Source organism: Sceloporus undulatus, chromosome 3 (assembly GCF_019175285.1).
Source record: "Sceloporus undulatus isolate JIND9_A2432 ecotype Alabama chromosome 3, SceUnd_v1.1, whole genome shotgun sequence".
NCBI classification, from domain to species: domain Eukaryota; kingdom Metazoa; phylum Chordata; class Lepidosauria; order Squamata; family Phrynosomatidae; genus Sceloporus; species Sceloporus undulatus.
Genome location: NC_056524.1, coordinates 268826478 through 268849804, shown reverse-complemented (window position 1 = coordinate 268849804; position 23327 = coordinate 268826478). Strand labels below are relative to the sequence as shown.

At 42.6% G+C, this 23327-nt stretch overlaps 1 protein-coding gene across 1 annotated transcript in view; it reads left to right on the top strand.

Moving 5' to 3' along the window:
- Window positions 1-3942: 3942 nt before the first annotated feature.
- The window catches only part of TPRG1 (tumor protein p63 regulated 1), a 50833-nt gene continuing 31448 nt past the window's right edge, over window positions 3943-23327 (top strand). The window contains exons 1-4 of the mRNA XM_042459321.1: window positions 3943-3982; window positions 10973-11160; window positions 11503-11594; window positions 20759-20935. Coding sequence (XP_042315255.1) covers window positions 11524-11594; window positions 20759-20935 — 248 coding nt within the window. The 5' untranslated portion in view covers window positions 3943-3982; window positions 10973-11160; window positions 11503-11523. The remainder of the gene's footprint in view (window positions 3983-10972; window positions 11161-11502; window positions 11595-20758; window positions 20936-23327) is intronic.

Sequence of the window (23327 nt, the reverse complement as noted above, 5' to 3'; positions counted from 1 at the left end):
GCCCACACTCACTCTACCAAGAAGCTTGTCCACGTCATCAGTACTCACAGATTGAAGCTGATCCAGTACAATCTCATTAACGGAATCGCTGGATACCTTGTCCATTGTTTCTGTTACAATACTGGCATCTAAGTCGGCTCTTATCTGAGAGATTTTATCTGCAAAGAAGCTGTTAAACGCATCACAGCAGGCCGTTGTTGGGTTAAGTAAAGGATTCTGCGCAGGGGGTACCTGCGTCAGTTCCCTTACTACCCTAAACAGCTCTGCTGGACAGGACTCTGCAGACGCAATACGTGCAGAGGAGAAACGTCTCTTCGCTGCACGTATTGCCTCCTGATAGGACCAAAGAAAGTTCCTATGGCGAGTCTTGTCAGATCAGAGTTGAGTTTTTTGCCAGACGCACTCTAGTCGTTATCCAATCCGCTTCATTTCCCGAAGGTCTGATGTGTATCATGGCTTACGGTTAAGAGCGGGTTGGCAAGGACGCTTGGGAGCGATTGTGTCGATAGCCCTGGTAATGTCAGTGTTCCAAGTGTTAACCAGAGCTTCGACAGGGTCACTGGCATTTCCAACCATTAAACCCTCCAAGGCTTTTTGGAATCCAATTGGTTCCATTAGCCTTTGAGGGCGGACCATTCTAATGGGTCCACCACCCCCAGAGGGGCAGATAGAGGCTCTTAGTTCCGTCTTGACCAGGAAACGATCCGTCCATGACAAGGCGGTGGTTTTAATAACCTCCGCCCACGGATATTCCTGTTCAGTACTAAAGACCGCATCGAGTGTATGACCTGCACAATGTGTGGGCCCAACGACCAGTTGGGATAGACCCATGTTAGTCATGGTTTCCATGAACTCCCGAGCTGCACCTGTTAAGCTGGTCTCGAGGGGGATGTTGAAGTCTCCCAGAACTAAGAGTCTGGGGGACTCCAACAGCAACTCCGAGACCAGCTGTGTCAGCTCGGTTAGGGAGTCTGCTAGACAATGGGGTGGTCGTTAGACTAGCAGAATCCCCAAACTATCCCTGGTCCTCAGGTTGAGGTACATACACTTGAAGTGGACTGTGTTCCGAACAGGTATCCTGGCCAGAGTCAGATTGTTCTTATAGACTAGAGCCACTCTGCCCCCCCCCCCCCCGCCCACTTTCCCTCACCTGCTCACTGACAGAATACCCGGCTGGGAGGGCCTGCACCCATGTAACAGCGCTATCCTCTCCCAGCCAGGTCTCTGTGAAGCAAGCCAGGTCGGCATCCTCATCCAGAAGAAGATCATGGATGATATGGGTTTTGTTTTTAACCGACCTGGCATTGCAGAGGAGCAGAGTGAGGTTCCGTGGAATGGTTGGTTTGCTATCCAATCCATTCTGGAAAACAGAGGGAACTGAAGGAGGGATAGCTCTCAAACAGCGATCCCGCCTTCTTTTGTAACATATGTTTGCTCTGTTCCGACCATATCTCCCATTCCCCAGCGCAACTTGAATAGCCGCCCCCACATTCATTCTCAACCTTCTGTAGCTCAGCCTCCGCTACTGCCATTGCTGCGTTCCTGCCTTGGGCTCCCAGGTGTAGAAAGGCGGCAGGAGATTGGTAAATCCCGCCCTGCCTGGCTCTTGGCTTGGAGCTGACTGGTGATGATGCAGCAGGGCAGAAGAAGCCTCAAAGCCTTAGGCCTGCTGATTATTGCTGATCATAAATTGAACTTGAGCCAGCAATGTCATGCTGCAGCAAAGAAAGTGAATGCTATTATAACCTTCTTTAATAGAAGCATAGTTTCCAGCCCACTGCATTCTGCACTGGACTGGTCTCATCTGGAGTACTGTGTTCACTTCTGGACACCTCATTTTGAGAAGAATATACACAAAGTGGAGCAGGTTCAGAAAAAGCAATGAAGGATGATAAGAGGTATGGAGGAAAAAAACATATGAGGAAATATTGAGTAAGTTGAGCATATTCAGCCTAAGGTACTGTCCCAGAAAGGAAGAGATAGATTTGTTCTTTGTTGGCCCAGAGGGAACAACCAGATTAATGGTACAGGAAGGTAGATTTCAATTGGACATTGGAAGGAGCCTCTTGACAGAGAGACCAGTTTGGCAATGGAACCAATTGTCTGAAAGGTGGGGGTAGTCTCCTTCTCTGGACATGCGAGACACCTTGGGTCCCCTCCGGGGAGAAAGGTGGGTTATAAATAAAATAAAATAAAACAAATATGCTGGAGATCCTGCACTGAGCAGGGGCTTGAACTCAATAACCCATGAGACCTATTCCAACTGTTATGATTTGATACATGGCTAAAGAGACATGCAGCGAAGAAGTTAAATGCTATCTTAGTCTGCATTAATAAAAACACAGTTTCCAAACTGAGGGAAGTAATAGCCTTTTATAGTCTGTGCCATTCAGGCCTCATCTGGAGTACTGCATTCAGTTCTAGCAGGTGCCTCATTTTAAGAAGAATATAGATAAGTTGGAGCAAGTTCAAAGAAGGGCACCAAGGATGATTTGGGGCATGGAGAACAAAACATACGAGGAGAAGTTAAAGGAACTGGGAAGCTTCAGCTTACTGTAGCAAAGAGAAGATTGAGGGATGACATGATGGCCCTCTTTAAACACTCCAAGGGCTGCCACAGAAAGGAGGCTGCAAGTTGCAGCTTGAGAGGATAGACCTAGATCGAATGGTTTTAAGTTACAGAAAGGTAGATTTCGCTTGAACATTAGAAATAACTTCTTGATGGTGAGAGCAGTTGAGCAATAGAACCAATTGCCCCTAGAAAGGTGATGGGGTCTTCTTCTCTGGAGATTGTCAGAAACAGCTCCCGCTTTAGAGGTTCTAGATGGAGATCCTGCATTGAGTGGATGGCGGGGATAGGATTAAATCATAGAATCATAAAGTTGGAGGAGATCCCAATGGCCATCCAGTCCCCTTTTTGCCATGCAGGAACACACCATCAAAGCTCCCCTGACAGATGGCCATCCAGCTTCTCTTTAAAAACCTGCAGAGAAGGAGACTCCACCACCCTCTGAAGCAGTGTATTATTCCAATGACAAACAGCTCTTACACTCAGGAATTTCTTCCTAATGTTCAGATGGAATCACTTTTCCTGTAGTTTGAATCTGTTGCTTCATTTCCTAGTGTCTGGATCAGCATAAAACAAGTTTGCTCCTTCTTTGATATGTTTTTGTTGTTTTTGTATGCCTTCATGTCATTTCTGAGCAACCCTAAGGTGAACCTGTCATGGAGTTTTCTTGGCAACATTTGCTCAGAGGTGGTTTGCAATAGCCTTCCCCTGAGGCTGAGAGAGTGTGACTTGCTGAAGGTCACCCAGTGGGTTTCATGTCCGAGGTGGGAATTGAACCCTGGTCTCCAGAGGCATAGTTAAACACTTATGTGTTTGTTGTGTGTCTTCCAAGTCATTTCCAACTTATGAAGACCTGAAGGCGAACCTATCATGGGGTTTTCTTGTCATGATTTGTTTTGCTATCACCTTCCCCTGAAGCTGAGAGAGTGTGGCTTACCCAGTGTCACCCAGTAGGTTTCATGGCTGAGTGGGAATTGAACCATGATCTCCTGAGTTGTAGTCCGACACTGAAACCACTATGCCACAGTGGTTCTGCACACACTTTTAACGGTTAAGATCAGGGTGTTGTCTTTTCAAGGTACGGAACTGCACCCTGCAAACCAAACAAATGGAAAAAACCAAATTGAACTCCACCCTGAACTGTTCAAATCCATGCGGCAGGCAAGGACTTTAACCGCTGTAGGGCCTCCATAAGTGAGTGGGGAAGGCAAACAAACCTCCCTGGGTAGCATCTGGCGGCTAGATAACAGCCTGCCTAACCTTTTCTCCCAAGAAGCATTGGCACTTCCTTCTCAGGCTGCCCTGACCAGACAGGTAGGTTTTGGCTGGTCACCTGATCTTTTGCCTTGCTGTTTGTGTAGGTCACTGCTGAGCACTGAGACACCTGTAGCAGCTGCGACACACCTGACACAGGTAAGGGGTACCTGGGACCCTTCTCTCTAAGGCTGCTCTGCAAGAATTTCACCCACAGGAGAGGGAAGCTGGAGCAAGGATCAGGGAAGGGGGATTAGTCATAAGGAGAGAGATTTCCAAAGTACTTTTGTCTATGTATTAACCCTGGAACAGCTGCTTGATGAGAAATGCAGTGTTTTTGCATGGATTTCAAGCTGGGTCATCACTCTGCCAGCCAGCCATGTAGGCAAGTAGGTAGGCTCTTAAATATTTATGTCCTGCCCTATTCCCCAAGATGTCAGGGTGGTTTGCAAGGAAAAGAAACTAAGCAGGTTAGGGCACAGTATGGCTAAGACAATAAACAATATAGAACAATGGCTGCATCTGCACTGCAGAACCAATGCAGTTCGACACCACATTACCTGCCACGGCTCAGTGCTAGAAAATTTGGGGATTTGCCATTTTGTGCCACATTTAGCTTTCCCTGGAAGAGAGCTCTGGTGCCACCACAACCTACAAATCCCAGGATTTCATAGGATGGAGCCATGGCAGTTAAAGCGGTGTCAAACTGCAATAATTCTGTAGTAGCTACCAATACCAGATGATATAGCAAGAGCATAAATTGGATAAAAAAATCTGTCATGAAAAGAAATGAAAACAGTTAGAAAGCCTGCAATGATGAAAAAACCATGGAAACGTACATTTAAAGTTAAGACTGAAAGGCATTAACAAAAAATTGTGTCTTGACTTGGTTGAGGCTCATGAGCATTGATGCTCATCTGAAGTCCAAGGGGAGGGCATTCAGTAACTGGGATGCCACAGCAGAGAAGGCTCTGCTCTCTTGACCAATAAAATAATTTAACTGGGATACAAACATATCAAACAACTGAGCAGTTTGAAACAGTTTTTTGTGGAGTTTTTGGACTATTTGAAACAGGTTTACAGGCTTCAGATACATTCGCATCTCCACTGCAGAAATAATACGGTTTGACACCACTTGAACTGCCATGGCTCAGTGCTATGGAATTCTGGGAACTGTAGCTTTGTGGGACATTTAGCTTTCTCTGTCAGAGAGCTCTGGTGCCACAACAGGCTACAATTCCCATAATTCCATAGCACTAAGCCATGGCAGTTAAAGTGATGTCAAACCAGATTGTTTCTACAGCCAGACTTTGAAGTCCTGGGAGTGTGAATTTTGGAATACATTTATGAGGCCCCTAAAGGCTTTTTTTAAAAAATGCATTATTCAATTTTTATCATACAATCATAGAATCATAGAGTTGGAAGAGACCACAAGGGCCATCTAGTCCAACCCCCCTGCCATGCAGGAACTCTCAATCAAAGCATCCCCAACAGATGGCCATCTAGCCTCTGTTTAAAGACCTCCAAGGAAGGAGACTCCACTACACTCCGAGGAAGGAGTGTGTTCCACTATCGAACAGCCCTTACTGTCAAGAAGGTCCTCCTAATGTTGAGGTGGAATTTCTTTTCCTGCAGCTTGCATCCATTGTTCCAGATTCTAGTCTCTGGAGCAGCAGAAAACAATCTTGCTCCCTCCTCAATATGACACCCCTTCAAATATTTAAACAGGGCTATCATATCACCTCTTAACCTTCTCTTCTCCAGGCTAAACATCCCCAACTCCCTAAGTTGTTCCTCATAGGACATGGTTTCCAGACTTTTCACCATTTTAGTCGCTCTCCTTTGGACACACTCCAGTTTCTCAATGTCCTTTTTGAATTGTGCCCAGAACTGGACACCATATTCCAGGTGGGGCCTGACCAGAGCAGAATAGAGTGGCACTATTACTTCCCTTGATCTAGACATTATACTTCTACTGATGCAGCCTAAAATCAAAATTGGCATTTTTAGCTGCTGCATCACACTGTTAGCTCATGTTCAACTTATGGTCTACTTGGACTCCGAGATCCCTGTCACACATAGTCTCGTTCAGCCAGGTGTCCTCTAACCTATATCTGTACATTTCATTTCCCATCCTAAGTGCTGTATCTTACATTTCTCCATAGTGAATTTCATTTTGTTAGTTTTTGCCCAGCTTTCTAGTCTATTAAGTTCATTTTGAATTGATCCTGTCCTCTGGGGTATTTGCTACTCCTCCTGATACCTTATCTTCACAGCAATGCAGTGAGGTGGAGCAAGCGGAGGGACAACAGGTTAAGATAAGGGTAGACAATAAAGCTACATTTGAGAGACTCAGGGTCACAAGCCATGCAGGAGTTCCTTACAAATGGTCATCCAACCCCTGCTTAAAGACCTCCAAAGAAAGAAAGACCAATGACTTCAAAGGACGTTAATTCCACGGTTGATCAGCTCTTACTGTCAGGAAGTTCTTTCTAAAATTCAGATGGGATCTCTTTTCCTGTAATTTGAATCCATTGTTCATGTTCTGGTCTCTGGAGCAGCAGAAAACAAGTTTGCTCCATCCTCAATATGACAGCCCTTCAAATATTTAAACATGACTATCACATCACCCCTTAACCTTCTCTTCTCCAGGATAAACATACCCAGGTCCCTAAGCCTCTCCTCATAGGGCTTGGTGGTTTCCAGACCTTTCACCATTTTGGTTTCCCTCTTCTGGACATCCTCAAGTTTCTCAAGATCCTTTTTGAATTGTAGTGCCCAGAACTGGTCACAGTATTCCAGGTGAAGTCTGAGGTCAAAGTCGAATGGCACAATTACTTCTCTTAATCTGGACACTATCCTCCTGTCAGTGTTTGCTAATATACTACCTTTCCACCAGAACTGGGTTACCCAGTGGCTAACAAAAATTAAAAGAGAGTGCAAAGGGATCTGGTCTCTGGAGCAGCAGAAAACAAGCTTGTTCCATTCACAATATGACAACCCTTCAAATAAGGTTGAACTTGAGACTAACTGTGCAAAAGAAGCTGCTGCATAAGCTTTTGTAGACTATTGGTCTACTACCTCAGATGCATGGAGTGAACTGGTGCTGAGAAATAATTACTGTATGAATAGCAATTGAAATGCAAACTCCCTCTACCATTCATATGGCTATCCACCCACAATGGCTTTAGGCAACATTTTTCTGTTTGTTTTCTGTATTGGGTACTTAGTATGTAGCTAGGAATACTTCATTAAGTATTCTTGCTCATGAATGGACTCCTTGCAAGTCTATGGCTGCATCTACACTGTAGAGTTAATATAGCTTGACACTGCTTTAACTGATTTATATTTCTCTCTCAGAGACCTGGAGAAACTACAAATCCCAGAATTCTATGACATTGAGCCATGGCAGTTAAAGCAGTGTGAAGGCACATTAATTCTACAGTGCAGATGCAGGCATAGATTTGCAAGGGGTCCATTCATGAGGAAGAGTAGTTAATGAAATACAGTGGAACCTCGCCTTACTCAGGGAATCCGTTCCGGACCCCCCCCCCCCCCGCGTAAGGCGAATTCCGTCTATGCTCAAGCCCCATTCAAGTGAATGGGGATTGTGCGTGCTCCCATGCAGCTTGTGTATGCTCAAGCCACGTATAGCGCGCCCAGGTATAACATGAGCGCACTGTATTCTTAGCTAATTTCTAAATTGCCAATACAGAAAACAGGCCAATGTATTTGTGCAAACGTATTCTTTTCTTTATAGACGAAGTGGTTTCCTGCACAGAAAGTGCTGTTTTCTATGCAAAATTATCATGTTCTCATTTGTGCAGAAGGATAATGGAATAATAGGATTGTAGACCTCATTTGCACTGCAGAATAAAACCAATTTGATACCACTTGAACTGCCATGATGCAATGCTATGGAATCCTGGGACTTGTAGTTTTCTGAGGTTTTTAGCCTTCTCTCAGAGGGCTCTGGTGCCACAACAAATTACAAATCTCAGAATTCCAAAAGACAGAGCAATGGCTGTTGGTGTCAAGCTTCATTATTTCTGCAGACACAGATAGAATTGCTCCATACTCAATGATGCAGGATTTCCAGTTAAAGCAGGTAACTGTCCAGCCTCTTTCTGTAGACATCCAAAGGAGACCCCATCTCTCCAGGCAATTGGCTCCTTTGTGTAACTGCCCTCACTGTGGAGAAGTTCTTTCTAAAGTTCAATCGAAACCTAACCTCCTCTAACTCCCAAATTGTAGGTTCCCAAAATATTGTGCGTTTTGAAGAAAATTGCTAAAATTACTTCTTGGTTCCTCCAAGAACAAAATTGGTGAAGAAGTCCATCCCCAGTCTGCAGCAAATACTGCAAGTTTGGGGACTCTCTTTTCTTAATGTCCTCTCTGTCCCCCTGTGGAGTGCGCTTTCCTCCTTGGGAGCTCACTCCTGCCAAGATTTGGGATGTCCGGTACATTGGATATTAGCTAATGGGAGCAAAATGTTGCTCTCCTGCCCAAGGCAATATTCCTAAGTGATCTCCCCCCTGCTCCACTTGCAGGGTCCTTGCGTGTGCCAGGAAAACCTCCAAAGAGAGGGCACTGTGACTTTGCAGCAATTCTTGACAAAGCCATGCCAAGAGGATGGGAACACCCATTTTTCAGAAGAAACATTGTTGCATTGATTGAAAGCGAATGAACACCTTAAGGATGCAGGGAACAGAACTAGGGAGAGATAGAAGCCAGGTGGAGGGTCCCATGTCAGCGGGGCAGTAAATCCACTTCTGGTGTTAACCTAAACTTTCCATGTGTTGGATTCTGTACCCAAAGAGGAATCGTTACACTGATGACATTGAAGCAGGGAGGTCATCTGTGCCATTACAGTATTCCTTTTCTCATCAGCAAGAATGAATAACTCATGAAGGGTGCATCTATACTGTAGAAATACTGCAAAACGTCTCTGAAGAAGCTTGCCAAGTAACCCTTAGATAGGTTTGCCTTAAGGTCACCATAAGTCAGAAATGACTTAAAGGCACATAACAACAACAAATGATGTGAAACTGTCCACCTTTTTTTGATATACTCTTTTTGCAAAGTCCTGGCCTGCAAATACTCTCACAGCAGGGAGCAGATATTGGGTGCATTTGCTTTGTAGAAATAATGCACCTGGACACGACTTTAAGTGCTGTAGCTCCATCCTATGAAATCCTGGGATTTGTAGTTTTCCAAAGTCTTTCGCCTTCTCTCCAAAGTGTGCTAGTGCCTCTCCAAACTACAAATCTCAATGTTCCATAAGTTGGAGCCATCCTGTTAGTAATGAATCTCATTGTGGGAGAAAAGTGGGCTATAAATCATTGTAATAAATAATAAATAAACAACTCAGGTATAAGTTGAAGTACACCTGCAGAGTGAATTTTGTAAGCAGTGCGGAACAGTTGTAGCATCCAGCTGATGGTGGCATAAGTAGGGGTCCACATGTGGAACTGTTGTGCATGCAGTAGTTCACTGTCATTGACAAGAGTGGCATGCAAATACACATGGCATAATACCGTTGCTCAATTGGATATCAGCAATGTGCATTGACAGTTTGTCCACATATATTGTGCTACATGAGTTTGTTGTTAACTGCCCTTAAGTTCACCTGAACTCATGGTGACCCAGTGGATGTGACATCTTCAAGTCCGTGCTGTGCTCCACTGCTGTGTTTAGTTTCTGCAAATTCAGACCCATGACCTCCCTGATTGAGTCTATCCATATGAGTTGAGGTCTTTTCTCTTTCTCCTGCCCTCCACCTTTCCTAGCATTATTGTCTTTTCCAATGAGTCATGCTTTTTTATGATGTGGCCAAGGTATGAGAACCTCAACTTAATCATCTTGGCTTCCAGGGAGATTTTCAGCTTGAACAGTTCTAGGACTCATTTGTTTGTCTTTTTAGCCATCCACAGTATCCTGAGCACTTTTCTCCAGTGCCACATCTCAAATGGTTGATTTTGTGCTATTCACTTTCTTCGCGGTCCAGCTCTTGCATCCATACATGTTGATGGGGAATATCATGGCTAACTGTAGTGTTCAGACACTACAGCCCTTACTGTCAGCCCTTACTGTCAGAAAGTTCCTCCTGATGTTAAAGAGATTCCACCTCAACATTAGGAGGAACTTTCTGACAGTAAGGGCTGTTCGACAGTGGAACACTCTTCCTCGGAGTGTAGTGGAGTCTCCTTCCCTGGAGTTTTTTAAACAGAGGCTGGATGGCTATCTGTCGGGGATGCTTTGATTGAGAGCTCCTGCATGGCAGGGGGTTGGACTGGATGGCCCTTGCGGTCTCTTCCAACTCTATTATTCTATGATTCAGTTTTATATCTTCGCACTTTAGGATCTTGACTAGTTCTTTCTTGGTTGCCCTTCCCATTCCTAGTCTTCTTCTGATTTTCATGGCTGACACAATGGATTTGAACCCTGGTCTTCTGAAGTCCTTGTCCAACACCCAAATCACAACACCATGTTGCCTTCCAATGCCCTCAAGTTGACTTTGGCTTATGGCAACCTTCTAGATTTTTCTTGGCAAGGTTTTTTTTCCAGAAGAGGTTTGTCAGAGGAAGTTAGTTGCTCAAATTCTGACACCACACTGGCTCTTAAGATTTATTCAGTGGAAGTTTGCCACTCCTTTGTTCTGAGGCTGAGAGACTATGGATGCATCTACACTAAAAATAATGCAGTTTGTCACTACTTTAACTTTCATGGCTCCATGCTACAGAAACCTGGGATTTATCTTGGTGAGGCACCAGCACTCTTTTGCTGAGAAGGTTAAAGACCTTGGAAAACTACAAACCCTAGGATTCCACAGGAAAGAGTTACAGCACTTCAAGTGATGTCAAATTGCATTATTTTTGCAGTGTAGATGCTCCCTGTGACTTGCCCAAGGTCACCCAGTGAGTTTCCATGCCTGAGAGCGATTTGAACCCTAATAATCTGGAATCCTTGTCCACCAGTTAGACCACTATACCACACTGGTTGTCATACAAAGCAACATCACTGAAATAGAATTGAACTATCAATAGCATTTGAAAGTTTGAAATGTGCAACCTTCTTTAGAAAGCCCTCAGGAAATGGATTGGTGGGAGAAGTTGGGAGGCAATTACACTGTTTGTGCTTGACTTTAAGGCTGTCAAAAATAATGTCTGGGGGGCCCAGGTGACCAGGAGTTCCACACCGTGGCAGAAGAAGAGGAGGCCAAGGGGACCCCTGGTGCTCCAAACCCAAATGCTGCTCCATCCTCTGCTTCCAAGACCATCCTCTACCCACGGCCGTATGCTGACCGCTATGATTCACGGAAGTATTTTGCCACAAGGGTAAGTGTCCAAAGGGGGTTAGGACAACCAAAAGATGGGAAGAATTTCATCAAAATGTCTTGTTCTCAGTGAGTGCATGAACATTTGCAAATATTCTTTCAATCCCTAGCTTGTTGTAGTGGAGTAGGGTGGCTCCGTTATGCCCCCTACTTCTCCTTAGGTGAGAGCCAGTGTTGGTAAAAGCCAAGATTCCCCCCCCCCCCCAAAAAAAAAGGAATGAGGATTAAAAGATGGATGGGAACCACATAAAGGCAAAGTTAGTTCCTTGCTCTTTATGATTATCCTATATTCCTCCTTTCTTGCCTTTATTTCTCTTATTTATATACTGTATATATTTTTCAGCCAGGAGCATTTGACCAAGCCATGGATGACTTGAAGGCCCATGTGGTGACCAACATGGGAGAAACAGCCCACAGCTTCTGGCTATTGACTGAGTAAGCTCTTCTAAATATTAAACATTTCTACCATGGACACATATTTGAGCACTTGTTAATTGACAGGGTGGTGTAGTGGTGACAGTGTTCTTTTTGGCAGTCTAGAAAGTAATTTTTCCAAGCTTGGCATAGGTAACACTGCCTATGGTGCACAAAAGGAACTTACCTGAGCTCTGTATAACCAACATTACCTTGGAGGAGCTGTGGTTCAGGTAAGGAAGTTTTCAAATCTTTGCTTTACCAACATTATTATGTCCATGGAGTTTGAGCATTATAGTCCAAAAAGTAACTTTCCAAGTTCTGCATAGCTGACATTATCATGTTGAAGGATTCTGGAATCCGGGTATTTTTTCTGGGTTCTCCAAAACTGAGTCTCCTCTTATTAACCCAAACTACTATGAGGAATTCTGGGAGTTCTTGTCCAAAAAAGTATCTTTTCTAAGTGCTGAATAATTGGCACTCCTATGCTGGGGGATTCTAACAACTGTAATCCAAAAAGTATCATGCTGGGGGATTCTGGGATTTGCAGTGCAAAAGTAACTTTCCTGAGCTCCCCATAATTGACATTGCTCTGAATAAATAACACTGGATGGGAGGATTCCGGGAACTGCTGTCCAAGAAAGTAATTTTTGGAAATACTGAAGAACCAACACTACTAGGCTGGAGAATTCTAAGACTTGGTGTCCAAACTGTAACTTTTCCAAGCTCTGAATAACCAACACTAGTATGCTAAGGGATTCTAGGAAGTATAGAAGCAAAGATATTTTTTCCAAGTTCTGCATAACTGGCACTGTTATTTTGGTGGATTCTGGGACCTATTTTGGTGGATTCTGGGACCAATAAGCATCACAATATGAATGCAGTGTCCAGATCAAGGGAAGTACCGTATATACTCAACTATAAGTCGACCTCATGTATAAGTCGACTGCAGGTTTTGGGGGCAAAATTATGGATTTTGATATGACCCTTGGATAAGTTGAGGGTAAAACTTAGGTTCATGCAACAAAGGACCTAAATGATGAAGCAAAGGAAAACAATGCCAAAGAACCTACAAAATTATGGCAGGCATAACTGTTTTGGCTCACACTAAAGGCTGGATGGAAAAGAGAGTAGAGGGAGGACAGTGCTTCCAGGACAGATTGCACTCTTGCCTTTAATCAGGGGATGGTTTCCTTTTTAATAAGAATTAAAAATAGTATTTAAATTGACCCGTGGATAAGTTGACCCAGGTTTTTGGGGTCAATTTTTTGACTAAAATTTCTAGACTTATACATGAATATACACAGCAATAGTACCATTCTATTCTGCTTCGGTCAGGCCTCACCTGGAATACTGTTTCCAGTTCTGGGCACCACAATTTGAGAGGGATATCAAGAAGTTAGAGGGTGTCCAGAGGAGGGCAACCAACATGGTGAAAGGTCTGGAAACCACCAAGCCCTATGACGAGAGGCTTAGGGACCTGGGTATGTTTAGCCTGGAGAAGAGAAGGTTAAGGGGTGATGGGATAGTCAAGTTTAAATATTTGAAGGGTTGTCATATTGAGGATGGAGCAAGCTTGTTTTCTGTTGCTCCAGAGATTTGGACCTGGAACAATGGATTCAAATTAGAGTAAAAAGATTCCACCTCAACATTAGGAAGAACGTCTGATGGTAAGAAAATTTCGACAGTGGAATATGCTGCCTTGGAGAGGGTGATGGAGTCTCCTTCTTTGGAGGTTTTCAAGCACAGGTAGATGGCCATCTGTCACAGGAGGACTTCAATTGTATATTCCTACATGGGAAAATGGTGTTGGTATTGAAAATGGTGAATGGTCTATTCCAACTCTATCATTCTGTGATTTTAAGTAATTTTTCCAGCACTAGATCTCTTTTCTCATACAGCCCAAGATACCATCAGGAAAACCCAAAGTGAGACCAACCCAGGGTTGAATATTTGCAATAAAGCACAGTGTATCTAATGGGTTTGTGCACGCATCCTTCTGCTCCATCCATCCATCCATCCATCCATCCATCCATCCATCCATCCATAAGCATACTTCTTACCATACTCTTCCATTAGCAATTGCTCATGCACCTCAAGTCCCGTTATGTTCAGGGGGGCTTAGAAGCAAGGATCAGGGATAGCTGATCTTCCCTGACTCTTCCTTTTGAGCACCCAGCAAAATAAGGGTGCTTCTACCTCATTTGCTATAGGAAGCTGAGGCCTTAGTTTGCCTACACACACACACACACACACACACACACACACACACACACACAGAGAGGTTCATGCACACTAGTCTAAAAGTCTGGGGCTAGAATCAAGGTGTAGAAAGCAGAGCTCAGAAACATTCCTTTTCTGCAATGGGCTGATGGGCTTCCATGTCAAAAATACGTTTTAGTTCGAAGCAGCTGTCCCGGGTCCTGGAGCTCTTTGGAGCTTCTCTTGGGGAACGAATGCCTTTGGAGGTTCACACAAAAATTCTGAGCCCATGAGATGCACTAGCAGCCACTACTTTTTGGAATACACCTCTACAGCCATGCTGGGTGGAGGATTCTGGGAAGTCTATCCCTAAAACGTAGCATTACCAAGCTCTGATAGGGCCTGTTGGATCACTGAATTTGTTCAGTTCATGCTATGTTAGGCTTTCCTTTCTGTCCTTCCCTTGGGCATCTTCCCTTCCACTACACTGTCTAAATTTGGACTTTTAAAGTTCTTCGGTTGTTCCTTCTGTTACCGTGCCAAGGGCATTCATATTAAGAATAAGCATAGAGTTTTTTCAAACTTTGAAATACAGCAACATCCAAAAAGACCCACATTGCAGTGAAACTTACATTACATCAACCAAAAGGCGCAGAATACATTAGCCAAGTTTTTCAAGCTCACAGGCTTCTTCATCAGGCATGGATGTTAAATGCCATTTGGAAGGGTCATAGAAATGCCTCTTACTTCAGATATTAAATCTGTGTTTAAGATCATGATGGAGGGAGGTTTGGTGCAGGTAAAGGTCACTGTATTGCTGGCCACGAGCATTTGGGACACAAGACCAAGGCATGGCAATAAACTATTTTTCTCCATTATTAGAAACAAAGGCAATTATTTTGAGATCTAGACATTTCTCTCCCTAAAAGGATTTTTAACATCCACACTTGATGAAGAAGTTTGTGAGTCTTAAAAACTTACATAATTTGGCATCAGTGCATTGCTTTTTGGATGATTTCATATATTTTACTGCATGACCAATATGGCTACTCATGGATATTTCCACCCTCCAGAGTATCATGTTGTCATTTTTACTGTTATTTTAAGGTCTGCCAATTCTCAAGGCATTGTTAGTAGCAATGATTGCAAGGAACACCTTTGCCGAAGGAAGGAACAACTTCACTGTTTTCTCTTGAGAGCATATTATTATTATTAAAGTATTATTTATTTATTTATTTATTTTCCATTGTATTTTATTATTTACTTACTAAAATCTATACAAATACTATACTCTAATAAATGAAGAAACACATTACATATTAACATTGCATTACACAGCATGGCACAACAGATGATGACATATCTAAATAAAGATTAAAATAGCAATAAAACAATAAAACAAGACTTCCTGAACTCCTTCCTAGCTTGGTTTCTTTCTACACATTTTTTCACTTGCAAATAGTGCTATGATTTCTTCCCCCCACTTGAATCATCTTGGAAAAACAAAATCAATATTACCATATCATGTTTTTATAAGTTTACTAACTCCTAATTTATAATATCTCTAAAACAACTTTCTCTTCCCGTTCTTTTTGCAATATATATATATATATATATATATATATATATATATATCAGTAGCTCCCAATCTCTTTTATGTTTCTCCCAAATTTCCCTCTCAATGTACATGTAATCTTGTCTATTTCAACACAATCCAACAATTTATATAAACATTCTTTACTATCTGGACAGTCATTTCGCTTCCATCTGCTGCCATTGTTACAAAAGATAAAAGTTTGCCGTGATTTATTTCTAACATTTTGTTAGTAACCATACCCAATAGGTAAAATTTCAGGTCTAGACTTTCTTTACAATTTAAGATTTTAAAGCTCAAGTCATGTATTTCTTTCCAATAGTTTTTGGCATGTTTACAATTCCACCATATGTGGGAAAAGGTGCCTATGTTTTCCATGCATTTCCAACATATATTGGATGTATCCTTGTGAGTCTTACCTAGTTTGACAGGTGTGAGATGCCATCTATTATGGATTTTATAAAAAATTCTCTTTTGGGTCATAGTTTAAAGCATATTTTAATCTTTTATTCCACAATCTCTCCCACTGATCTACTTGGATCTTTTGTTTTATGTCCTGAGCCCATTTCTCATGGTCTCTTTAACTACTTCATCTTCCACCTCCAATTTTAGGGAAAAACTTTAAAAATTGAGATTTTATGAGAATTTTATGAAAGTGTTTTCCCCCCTCCAAATGCTTGATCTGCTGCCTCTTTCCCTATCATGTTACTGTCTTTAATAAATCTTCAAGAGCATATATTTATTAACCAATTGGATTGGAAATCGTTTCCTATAATGAGGTTGTGAAAAGGCGATTGGTTAAAAAGAGCTTGAAAAGGGCTCCATCTTCCAGTATGCCACGGTCAGCAAGACCACTAGCCATGTTGGCTATAAGCTTCTGGGAGCTGCAGCACAAAAAGTAACTTTTCCAAGAGCTGAGATAGGTACCAAATGCTCTGCTTTACCTATAGTTTCCTTGCAGTTTAAAGGGTGCTCTCTGTCCATTTTTCTTTCTTTGTGCTGCCCCCTTGTGGATACCAAGTGAAGTCTGTCATAGGAATAGGACCAACTCTATCTGTTATCTTACACACATGTTGTAACAATCTTGAATGATGCTTTGCACTTCTGAAGTAGGCATGTTATTCCCCACTGATTTCAATCCTCAAGGAAGGAATGAGTAATTTTCATCACATGTTCCTGCTGTGAGGAAGTATTTGAAAACTGTGCAATTTTCCAAGACTATTCGCAGTTTACTATGTAGTATGCACAAAATTCATGCATCATTATGTTGCAGAGAAAACAACATTTTCTACAAGGAAAGATTGCTTTTTGGACATGAGATGATGTTTTCTGTGCAAAGAAGTATGGTCAGATTTAATTCCAAACAGTTCCAAATGTGTAGCCTAGAGTTATGCATTTGTGATAGCTTTGGATTCACATTCCTTACACCACCATGGTGTAGTGGTTTGGGTGTTTTTACTATAGGTCTGGAGACCAGGGTTTGATTCTCCACTTGGCCATGAAACCCACTGGGTGATCCTGGGCAAGTCACATACTCTCAGCCTCAGGGGAAGGCAATGGCAAACATCCTCTAAACAAATCATGTCATCTTAGAATCATAGAGATGGAAGAGACCTCAAGGGTTCCCAAGTGCCATCCCCTGCCATGCAAGAAGACACAAATTAAGCATCCAGCTTCTGTTTAAAAACCTCCCAAGAAGGCAATGGCATCACTTGGGTTGGTGTCACCTAGTGCAGTAACTCATGGTGTTACCCCCCATTGACCTCCTCCTGTACTAAACACATATAGAATCCTTAGTAACGTTTTTTGTACTAATTTACTCATAAATTGTAATTCCCATATATCACTAAATGTAATGGTAATAACTGTGACATAAAATGGAAAAATTAAAATGATCTTTACATTACTATATCATATGCACAGAATAAGTGTGTTCACATATACACAGTTCCATGTGATTAAAGTGAAAATTTGGCAAAATCTGATATTTTTAAAGATTTTTAAAAAAATATTTGTTTAAATAACACTTTTAAATTTGAAATTTTAATATAAACCTAGGGCCTCTCCTTCCACTTTCCCCTCCCACTGACCCTTACTACTTTTACATCATCTTTTCACAATTTTAAAGGGGTACAACCAAATGCTGCAGCCTGTTTCTGCCAAAATACAGATGTTTCAGTATCAGTGGTGTCACCCCCCCCCCCTTTAGGGTGTCACCTGGTGTGTTTTGAACTCACTCCCCCCTGCAAGAAGGAGACTCCACCAGTAGCATTACTGGAGTGTGTGGTGGTGTAGCCCATACCAGGTGACACCCCAAAAGAGGGGTGACACTCAACCAAGCCCTCCTCCCACTGCAGAGAGGGGAGGGTCATCCCCACCCCATAAAGAACATCTCCTGGGGAGTGAAGGACCCACTTAGTCCTCTGCCCCATCGTGACCTCACCTTCCTTCAGCCTAGATCCCACTCTGCCTGGCCGGAGCTTGCCCCTTCCCAAAAAGAAATGTCTTGGTGAGCCCCACCCAATCTCAGCCTCATTTTTCTCTACAGCCTCCTTGCAAGCAGTGACAGTGGGGAGACATAGCATTGGTGAGATGCCCATCGGGGAAGAAAAGAGTCGGAGGCGTCTTCCGGCCCTGCTCATCCTCCTCATAGGCCTTCCCGCTGGTCTTTGCAGAGCTCCACAATCCCTGTCCTAGGCTCTGGTTCTACCACCTGGGCAGAGACAGGAGGCAGGAAAGCTCCACTTTTCCGGACACATTGGCACCACTAGACACATTCCCACCCTAGCTGTGTGTTGCCCAGGCTTTCTGTGTCTGCTAAGTCAAAGGCTGGGGGTTGCACCATCATGCATAGGCCATGCTTATGATATTGTAATTTAAAGATATAATTTTAATTGTGCTAGTTATTTATGTCACAACTATTGCCATTACCTTCAGTGATATATGGGAATTGCAATTTATGAACATATTAATAAAAAAAGTTTAATGACTGTGTATGTTGTTGTATGGCAGAAGGTCCATGGGGGGTGACACCATGAGTAACCACACTAGGTGACACCAAACCTAGTGACGCCACTAGACTCCACCACTCTCCAAGGCAGAATCTTCCACTGTCAAACAGGCCTCACCATCAGGAAGTTCTTAGTGTTTAGGTGGGATCTCTTGTCCTGTAGTTTGAACCTATTGTTCTGGGTCCTATTCTGTGGAGCTGCAGATTTTGCCAAGAAACCCCAGAAATGACTTGACGGCACACAACAATAATAACAACAACAACAGTGTATTCCCTAGTTTAGGGGATACCTAGTGACCATAAAGTCCCCAATCCTTATTTACATGGCAGCATCTGCTGTGAGTTATGGGAGTCTGTTCTTCTGACAATCAGGAATCAACTGACTGACATTCTCACCTCCTTGCACTATCAATTATTAGTGCAAGGGGAACTTGTCACAGAGACCCTGCTTTTGCCTGTTGTTGTGGAGATCACTCATAGTAAGAGCGAGGAAATCAACTGATTCCTGAGTGACAAGGGAAGAGATCCCTGCTGATCACATCAACTGCTGCCCAGAAAGTGGGGATGTAGAGCTTGGGCTGGGCATCACAATGATGTTTATCACACTATACTGTACTCTTAAAGTGCTACTATTCCACTTTGACTCCTCTAGCTGCCTCCTGTTGCATTCTGGGATTTGCAGTTTTAAGGAGGAGTATTTAGAATTCTCAGGCAGAGAAAAATGTAACTATGGAACTATGGTGGTTAGAGATTTGTAACTGCTTTAGTTTATTCCAGCTGAAGTTTCTTGTGCAAGTTTCTTGCCCCCACAAAAACAAAGCAGATTCAAGTTTTGCATGCAATAAACCCAAACTGCAAACATTTTCATCAGGCCAGGATTCACCTCCTCAAGGTTCCCCAAAACTCAAACAAACACAGTTTTTGACCACTTTTCAAATAATTTTGAATATTCTTTCCATTCCTATTTTGAATGTTATGACAAAGCAGAAGTATTGAAGGTTCCTGAAAATGTGAAGTCTGAAGGAGGGCAAAAAAATGCTTCCAAACTGCAGGGAATATTCTGCCCTTGATCAGCTGAAGGATAATAAATTATTTTAATAGGATTTTGTTGACAGTTTGCGTTAACCGTCTGTGCAGAGTGATGTAAGCAAAGGAGGGGTCCCTGCCCCGGGATATTTACAATTTGGATCTCTATTTGGATCTCTATCGGGTGAAAATGGTGGATAGTGGTGACGTGGGTGGGGGAAGATGCCAGGCAGATAAATGCAATTAGACCCAGTTTGCACGCAGCTACATCATGGTTCAATTTGGAGTGAGAAGTGAGAAGCTGTTGAAGGTTCTGTGGGAAAGAGAGGCTTTACACTGGGGTTTGAAGCTTTACTAAATGATGCAAAATTAGCTATTGTATTAACGTGCAGGAATGCACATAACATTACATGAATAAATCTTAACACCAAGCATGCGCTAGAAGCTGGAAACAACTTCCAGCATCCCAGCGGCCAAGCTGGTCAGAGGATTTGCAGAGCTGTAGTCCCAAAAGGAAACTTATCCAAACTCTGATGTACCTGTGGACTTGGTTCTATTTATTTAATGATCTGTGTGCTTGGATAAAATTTAAATTTTTTAATATTTAAATTCTTAAAGAAAATAACATTTTGCCATATTTTCACTTCAATCACCTGAAACTATGTACATGTAAATGTATTGACGCATATGATATTGCAATTTAAAGGTATAATTTCAATGTTGCTAGTTGTTTTGTGTCACAACTATTACCATCACATTCAGTGATATATGGGGATTACGACTGATTATTAACATCAGTACCAAAAACATCACTAAGGATTCTGTATGGTGTGGTATAGGAGGAGGGCAATGGGGTGGTGGTGACACTGGGTGGTATATGGGAATGGTATATGGTTCAGCCTACCATAGGTACACATGCTGAACTGCTACACTCTGCTGGGCCATATAGGATTGTGGTCCCAGTTGGTGAAAAAGGCAAAAGGGCAAAGGGGTAAAAAAAAAACCCCAACATAAACCATGCAGCATCACCATGGTGTTTACTACTACAATGCTGTGTGGGGACTGTCGACATATCTCAACATTGCGGAACTGGAAAAGGTGCAGAAAAGGGCAACCCAAATGATCAAGGAGCTGGAGTTGCTCCCAACAACAAAGTTCTCCATGGGGCAGAATATTTTCATTCCCTGCTGGCTGAGACCCTTTATCTGTAGATGCCAGCTATTGAACCCGAGACCTCCTACACGCAAAATGTGAACTGACTCTGCTACTGAGCTTCCCATGGCAAGCTCATTCCAGGTGCCTTGATCTTTCTGAAGTCAGCCATTGACCCCCTTTCTCTCTCTTGACCTGCAGGATAGACCACTGGAACAATGAGAAGGAGCGTGTGATGGTGATCACCGACTCTGCCCTCCTGGTCTGCAAATATGACTTCATCATGTTAAAGTGTCTTCAGCTGCAGAGGATCCCTCTGAGCTTCATCGACCGTATTTCAATGGGTTCCTTCACCTTTCCAGAGCGGTCCTTGGACAGGTGAGGCATATGTGCTGAAGGTTATCATCTTTTCTGATGGTGGATGCTGCTGGTGGATGATAAATAAATGTAACCTCCAAAGACCAGAGTAGTGTAGGAATTTCCTGCTAAGGCATGTGACACGTAACCCTCTAATTTCTGTTTTAAAACTTTCACCTTCTGAGGTTGGCCATTCCACTGATAAACAACTCTTACCCTCAGGAAAGACTTCCTAATGTTTTATTGAAACTCTTTTCTCTTAATTGGAACCGACTGGTTCAGATTTTATCTTCCGGAATAGCAGAAAACAAGTTCACACTTTCTCCCATCTGGGAGCCCTTCAAATCATCTCTTCTCCAAGCTAAACATACCTATAAGCCTAAGTCATTCTTAATAGGACTTTATGGCAAATGGGTGGGTGTCCATGTCAGAAAATGCATATTTTTGTGACTTTATGCCATGCAAGGAACCCGAAACCTACTTAAAAGATGAATTGCCACCCCTGAAGACACAATGCACCCTTTATATAAAGAGGGGAGGCATAATCTGGTGGAGGGGGCTCTGGGGGGCTCTAGGGCCACAAAAACAACTGAGGGGGCATGCTTCCATGGGGTTGCATTTTGTCTATCCCTGACACGAATGTCTGGACTTAACTGGAAGGCTTCTTTGTTAGGGATATAATTTTAATAGATTTTTCCCTCCTCTGTGAAAAAGTTTTGAAAAACAACAGGTTTTTGAAGCCTATTCGCAATTTGGGACTTATTTTGTGTAAAACTCGTATGTGGTTGTTTTGCATGGAAAACTGCATTTATTTATTTTTTGCAGAGGAGACAGCATTTTCTGTGTGTAAATTTTTGTTCTCTGTGCATTGAATGCTGTTATCTATGCAAATCACCCCTGCATGATTTATTTATTTATTTGCATAGAATAAACTCCAATTACATTGTTTTCTGCACATGAAACAGCTTTTTCTGCCTAGACAATAATATTCCTGCATAGAAATACCATTTTCTGTACATAAAATTATGTTTTCTGCACAATGAAAACCATGTGGAAATTTTGTGCAGATTAAGTCCTGAAATGTGAAGATTCTCTTTAATCCAGTATACTGTTTTTTTACTGTATGTGTGTGTGTATAAACATCCTTTGCATCCCTACTTCTTCTTCCTTTTGAGCACAAAAATGTTGCACTTCTCTGATCACCTTTTGGTTTGCAGGGGTGCAACATTACTTTTCTTCTCTTGGAAACAGTAGATTATGACGTGAAAGCTACTCATGCTTCTGCAAGAACCTCATCTTAAAGTTCTGACACTTGTCTCTGAACCCATGGTTTAACCATGGGACTATGTTGTTGTTAGATGGCTTTGAGTCAGCTTCGACTCATGGCAACCCCATGAATGGGACTCATCCAAGATCCCCTCTCCTCAACTGTTCTCCTCAGGTCTTGCAGGCTCAGGGAGATGGCCTCTTTAATTGACTTTATCCATCTGGTGTGTGGTCTTCCTCTCTTTCTACTATCTTCCATACCATTATCTTTTCTAGTGAGTCACGCCTTCTCATGATGCAGCTAAAATAGGACAGCCTCAATTTAGTCTTGGCTTCCAGGGACAATTCAGGTTTGATATGTTCAAGGTCCCATTTGTTTGTCTTTTTGGCAGTCCATGGTATCCTCAGCACTCTTCTCCAGCATCACATCTCAAATGAATTAATTCTCTTTTGTGGCAGGGGGTTGGACTGGATGGCCCTTGTGGTCTCTTCCAACTCGATGATTCTGTGATTCTTTCTGTCAGCTTTCCTCACTCCAGTTCTCACTTCTGTAAATGGTGATGAGAAATTTGATGGCTTGGATGATCCTAACTTGGATGTTCAGTTTTATATCTTTGCACTTTAAGATCTTGTTTAGTTATTTCATGGCTGCCCTTCCAAATCTTTGTCCTCTTCTGACTTCTTGACTGCAAATTCTATTCTGATCGATGATGGATCCAAGGTATAGGAAATCCTTAACAATTTCAATATCCTTGTCATCTAGATTGGATTTCTGTAACCCCTCTGTAGTCATTACACTAAGGACAGTGATTGAATAAGGGTCAGGAAGCCCTTGAGCAAAATCTGCTCAAATGAGGAACGTCATTTGACCTTTTAGTGTCTGGAACAATGGGATCCAGGCCCTTTTAATGGGGTGGCATAGTGCTTTGCCTACCCTCACCTTGTTAAAGAGGGAGATTTGATCAGATTTGGCTGGATGTCATGGAATTGGAGCTAGCCAGAAGAAGTGAGCCATCCATTCAGCCTCTCCCAGGCTTCACTCCCAAAGTCTTCCGTCTTTACAGTTATATCCTCTGCAGGTAATTATATTCTGTTAGAAGCACTGCAAGGCTTGCTTTTGGGGGAAAAATGCATATATTAAATATGC